Raw genomic sequence first — 6,000 nt, 5'->3', positions numbered from 1 at the left:
CTAAATAAATCCTGCCAGGAGATGGGGATGGTTCAACTTGGAGCTGGGGCGGCAGGAGGCCTACAGTGGTCAGAGTGACCAGCTGGCAGGGTAGTCCCTAGTGGTTAGAGTGTAGAGGGCGGGTAGTCTAGTGACATCTACAGTGTAGAGGTGGCAGGAGGCCTAGTGGTTAGAGTGTGAGAGGCGGCAGGAGGCCTAGTGGTTAGAGTGTAGAGGTGGCAGTACGCTGACTAGGCCTAGTGGTTAGGGAGAGGAGGTGCCTGTGTGGCCTGATGGTTGATGGTGAGGAGGTTGTACGGAGGCGGACATTAGAGAGGTGGCAGGAGGTCCCGGTGTTGGATCTGTACCTGGCCCAGGAGGCAGAGAGGATGAGGAAGAGGACAGGAGCTGTGGAGAAGGTGGAGGAGCAGTGTCACCCGCTCAACGGACTCAACTTCTCTCAGGTGAGTGGGTCCGTCTGAAAGTGAACCTTATTTCCAAGATAGTACGTCTCTACTTTTGACCAGAACCCTCTTGTACCCCTATATGTTGGAGGGTTTTCAAGCTACTGAATCTGCTAAATAAATCCTGCCAGGAGATGGGGATGTATCAAATAGACCGAGCATCAGGGGGGCGGCAGGAGGCCTAGTGGTTAGAGTGTAGAGGCGGCAGGGTAGTCTAGTGGTTAGAGTGTAGAGGCGGCAGGGTAGTCTAGTGGTTAGAGTGTAGAGGTGGCAGGAGGCCTAGTGGTTAGAGTGTAGAGGCGGCAGGAGGCCTAGTGGTTAGAGTGTAGAGGTGGCAGTAGGCCTAGTGGTTAGAGTGTAGAGGTGGCAGGAGGCCTAGTGGTTAGAGTGTAGAGGTGGCAGTAGGCCTAGTGGTTAGAGTGTAGAGGTGGCAGGAGCCTAGTGGTTAGAGTGTAGAGGTGGCAGGTAGCCTAGTGGTTAGAGTGTAGAGGTGGCAGGTAGCCTAGTGGTTAGAGTGTAGAGGTGGCAGGTAGCCTAGTGGTTAGAGTGTAGAGGTGGCAGGTAGCCTAGTGGTTAGAGTGTAGAGGTGGCAGGTAGCCTAGTGGTTAGAGTGTAGAGGTGGCAGGTAGCCTAGTGGTTAGAGTGTAGAGGTGGCAGGTAGCCTAGTGGTTAGAGTGTAGAGGAGGCAGGTAGCCTAGTGGTTAGAGTGTAGAGGAGGCAGGTAGCCTAGTGGTTAGAGTGTAGAGGTGGCAGGTAGCCTAGTGGTTAGAGTGTAGAGGTGGCAGGTAGCCTAGTGGTTAGAGTGTGGCAGGTATCCTAGTGGTTTAGGTGGCAGGTATCCTAGTGGTGTAGAGGAGGCAGGTAGCCTAGTGGTTAGAGTGTAGAGGAGGCAGGTAGCCTAGTGGTTAGAGTGTAGAGGTGGCAGTAGGCCTAGTGGTTAGAGTGTAGAGGTGGCAGTAGGCCTAGTGGTTAGAGTGTAGAGGTGGCAGTTAGCCTAGTGGTTAGAGTGTAGAGGTGGCAGGTAGCCTAGTGGTTAGAGTGTAGAGGTGGCAGGTATCCTAGTGGTTAGAGTGTAGAGGTGGCAGGTATCCTAGTGGTTAGAGTGTAGAGGTGGCAGGAGCCTAGTGGCAGGTAGGTGGCAGGTAGCCTAGTGGTTAGAGTGTAGAGGTGGCAGGTAGCCTAGTGGTTAGAGTGTAGAGGAGGCAGGTAGCCTAGTGGTTAGAGTGTAGAGGTGGCAGGTAGCCTAGTGGTTAGAGTGTAGAGGTGGCAGGTAGCCTAGTGGTTAGAGTGTAGAGGAGGCAGGTAGCCTAGTGGTTAGAGTGTAGAGGTGGCAGTAGGCCTAGTGGTTAGAGTGTAGAGGTGGCAGTAGGCCTAGTGGTTAGAGTGTAGAGGTGGCAGGTAGCCTAGTGGTTAGAGTGTAGAGGTGGCAGGTAGCCTAGTGGTTAGAGTGTAGAGGTGGCAGTAGGCCTAGTGGTTAGAGCGTAGAGGTGGCAGGTAGCCTAGTGGTTAGAGTGTAGAGGTGGCAGGTAGCCTAGTGGTTAGAGTGTAGAGGTGGCAGTAGGCCTAGTGGTTAGAGCGTAGAGGTGGCAGGTAGCCTAGTGGTTAGAGTGTAGAGGTGGCAGGTGTCCTAGTGGTTAGAGTGTAGAGGTGGCAGGTATCCTAGTGGTTAGAGTGTAGAGGTGGCAGGTATCCTAGTGGTTAGAGTGTAGAGGTGGCAGGTATCCTAGTGGTTAGAGTGTTGGGCCACTAACCCGAAAGTTTGCTTGATTGAATCCTCGAGCTGACAAGGTAAGAATCTGTTGTCCTGCCCCTGAGCAAGGCAGGTAACCCACTGTTCCCCGGGGCACCAAAGATGTGAATGTTGATTAATGCAGCCCCCCTGCACCTCTCTGATTCAGATGGGCTGGGTTAAATGCAGAAGACACATTTCAGTTGAAGGCTTTCAGTTGGACAACTGACTAGATATAGGTATCCCCTTTCCAACTGACTAGATATTCCAACTGACTAGATCCCCTTTATGACCCCCTTTACAACTGACTAGGTATCCCCCTTTCCAACTGACTAGATATCCCCCTTTACAACTGACTAGATATCCCCCTTTACAACTGACTAGATATCCCCCTTTACAACTGACTAGATATCCCCTTTACAACTGACTAGATATCCCCTTTACAACTGACTAGATATCCCCCTTTACAACTGACCCTTTACAACTGACTAGATATCCCCTTTACAACTGACTAGGTATCCCCTTTACAACTGACTAGGATCCCCTTTCCAACTGACCCCCTTTACAACTGACTAGGTATCCCCTTTACAACTGACTAGGTATCCCCTTTACAACTGACTAGATATCCCCCTTTACAACTTCCCCTTTACAACTGACTAGATATCCCCCTTTACAACTGACTAGGTATCCCCCTTTCCAACTGACTAGATATCCCCTTTACAATCCCCCTTTCCCTTTACAACTGACTAGATATCCCCCTTTCCCTTTCCAACTGACTAGGTATCCCCCATTAACTTTCCAACTGACTAGATATCCCCTTTCCCTTTACAACTGACTAGATATCCCCTTTCCCTTTCCAACTGACAACTGACTACACCTGATGTGCAAAAGGAAATGAAATAAACATAAATACGGGTTGTTGTCTCTCTCTCTCTCTCTCTCTCTCTCTCTCTCTCTCTCTCTCTCTCTCCCTCTCTCTCTCTCTCTCTCTCTCTCTCTCTCTCTCTCTCTCTCTCTCTCTCTCTCTCTCTCTCTCTCTCTCTCTCTCTCTCTCTCTCTCTCTCTCTCTCTCTCTCTCTCTCTCTCTCTCTCTCTCTCTCTCTCTCTCTCTCTCTCTCTCTCTCTCTCTCTCTCTCTCTCTCTCTGTCTCTCTCTCTGTCTCTCTCCTTCATTCCCACCAGTGTTTCAGATATGAGATAATTATTTCTATGACCAAGCCAAACATCCTTTAGCACTGTAATTTAACCAAGAGTGGAGCTTTTCAATAGCGCTATTGATTTTAACTGAACAAAAAAGAAAGGCAACATGCAACAATTCACATGGATTTTACTGAGTTACAGTTCATATGAGGAAATCAGTCAATTCACATGACTGGGAATACAGATACGCATCTGTTGGCCACAGACACCTTACACAAAAAGTAGTGGAGTGGATCAGAAAACCAGTCAGTATCTTTTTTTAATTTTTTACACTTTATTTAATTTTTTACCTTTATTTTACTCGGCAAGTCAGTTAAGAACAAATTCTTATTTTCAATGACGGCCTAGGAACAGTGGGTTAACTGCCTGTTCAGGGGCAGAACGACAGATTTGTACCTTGTCAGCTCGGGAGTTTGACCTTGCTCGGGGGTTTGACCTTTCGGTTACTAGTCCAACGCTCTAACCACTAGGCTACCCTGCCGCCCCATCTGGTGTGACCACCATTTACCACAAGCAGCGCGACACATCTCCTTCACATACAGTTGATCAGGCTGTTTATTGTGGCCTGGGGAACATTGTCCCACTCCTCTTCAATGGCTGTGTGGAGTTGCTGGATATTGGTCCTTGCCACACGGGGCATTATCACCAATATCATCATTATCATCAATATCATCATTATCATCATTATCATGCTGAAACATGAGGTGATGGCGGCGGGTTAGAATGGCACGACAACGGGCCTCAGAATCTCATCACGGTTTCTCCGTGCATTTAAATTGCCATCGATAAAATGCAATTGTGTTTGTGGTCCGTAGCTTATGGCTGTCCATAGCATAACCTCCACCGCCACCATGGGGCGGGCGCTCTGTTCACAACGCTGACATCAGCAAACCGCTCGCCCACAGAACACCATCTGCCCGGTACAGAAGAAACCCGGATGAATCTGTGAAGAGCGCACTTCTCCAACGTGCCAGTGGCCATCGGAGGTGAACATATTCCCACTCAAGTTGGTTACTATGCCGATCTGCAGCCAGGTCAAGACCCTGGTGAGGACGACGAGTACGCAGATGAGCTTCCCTGAGACGGTTTCTGACAGTTTGTGCAGATATTTTTAGGTTGTGCAAAACCCACAGTTTCATCAGCTGTCCAGGTGGCTGGTCTCAGACGATCCCGCAGGTGAAGAAGCCAGATGTGGAGGTCTTGGGCTGGCGTGGTTAAACCTGGTCTGCGGTTGTGAGGTCAGTTGCACGTGCTGCAGAATTCTCTAAAAAGATGTTGGAGGTGGCTTACGGTAGAGAAATGGACATTCAATTCTCTGGAAACAGCGCTGGTGGATATTCCTACAGTCAGCATGCCAATTGTATGCTACCTCTAAACTTGAGACATCTGTGGCACCAAATACACTTGTCGTAGTAGCGCTGCAAGATGGCCATGTCATAAATGGTGGCCTCAAAATGGTCCTCTCTCTCTCTCTCAATGGTCGAGTCCCAAGTTATACCCTACATAGTACACTGCTTTTGACCAGGGCCATAGGGAAAGTAAGGCACTACAAAGGGAATAAGGTGCCATTTGGGATGCTATGAAAGGATGAGCCCATGTGAATACAATGGATGTCCTTCTCTTTTCCACTCTGCTTGGCCACTATTTGGGCGAGCTGCCGTTGATTTGCTGAGTTTGCCCACAGCAGAACATCTATTTGAACTGGTTGGTAATTCATTAGATTATTCTCTAATGAGGGATGTTTCAACTAAAGAATGGAACAGGGATGTTTCAACTAATGAATGGAACAGGGATGTTTCAACTAAAGAATGGAACAGGGATGTTTCAACTAATGAATGGAACAGGGATGTTTCAACTAATGAATGGAACAGGGATGTTTCATCTAATGAATGGAACAGGGATGTTTCAACTAATGAATGGAACAGGGATGTTTCATCTAATGAATTGTTTCATCTAATGAATGGAACAGGATGTTTCAACTAATGAATGGAACAGGGATGTTTCATCTAATGAATGGAACAGGGATGTTTCATCTAATGAATGGAACAGGGATGTTTCAACTAATGAATGGAACAGGGATGTTTCAACTAATGAATGGAACAGGGATGTTTCAACTAATGAATGGAACAGGGATGTTTCAACTAATGAATGGAACAGGGATGTTTCAACTAATGAATGGAACAGGGATGTTTCATCTAATGAATGGAACAGGGATGTTTCAACTAATGAATGGAACAGGGATGTTTCAACTAATGAATGGAACAGGGATGTTTCATCTAATGAATGGAACAGGGATGTTTCATCTAATGAATGGAACAGGGATGTTTCAACTAATGAATGGAACAGGGATGTTTCATCTAATGAATGGAACAGGGATGTTTCAACTAAAGAATGGAACAGGGATGTTTCATCTAATGAATGGAACAGGGATGTTTCAACTAAAGAATGGACCAGGGATGTTTCAACTAATGAATGGAACAGGGATGTTTCAACTAATGAATGGAACAGGGATGTTTTAACTAAAGAATGGAACAGGGATGTTTCAACTAATGAATGGAACAGGGATGTTTCAACTAATGAATGGAACAGGGATGTTTTAACTAAAGAATGGAACAGGGATGTTTCAACT

At 47.3% G+C, this 6,000-nt stretch overlaps 1 protein-coding gene across 1 annotated transcript in view; it reads left to right on the top strand.

Moving 5' to 3' along the window:
• Nucleotides 1-272: 272 nt before the first annotated feature.
• LOC127931871 (metalloprotease TIKI1-like) overlaps nt 273-6,000 on the top strand; it is a 127,571-nt gene continuing 121,843 nt past the window's right edge. The window contains exon 1 of the mRNA XM_052526009.1: nt 273-443. Within this exon, the coding sequence (XP_052381969.1) occupies nt 273-443 (171 nt within the window). The remainder of the gene's footprint in view (nt 444-6,000) is intronic.

Source organism: Oncorhynchus keta, chromosome 9 (assembly GCF_023373465.1).
Source record: "Oncorhynchus keta strain PuntledgeMale-10-30-2019 chromosome 9, Oket_V2, whole genome shotgun sequence".
Taxonomy (NCBI): Eukaryota; Metazoa; Chordata; class Actinopteri; order Salmoniformes; family Salmonidae; genus Oncorhynchus; species Oncorhynchus keta.
Note: the sequence above shows the minus strand (reverse complement) of the source record. Positions and strands in the feature narration are given on the sequence as shown.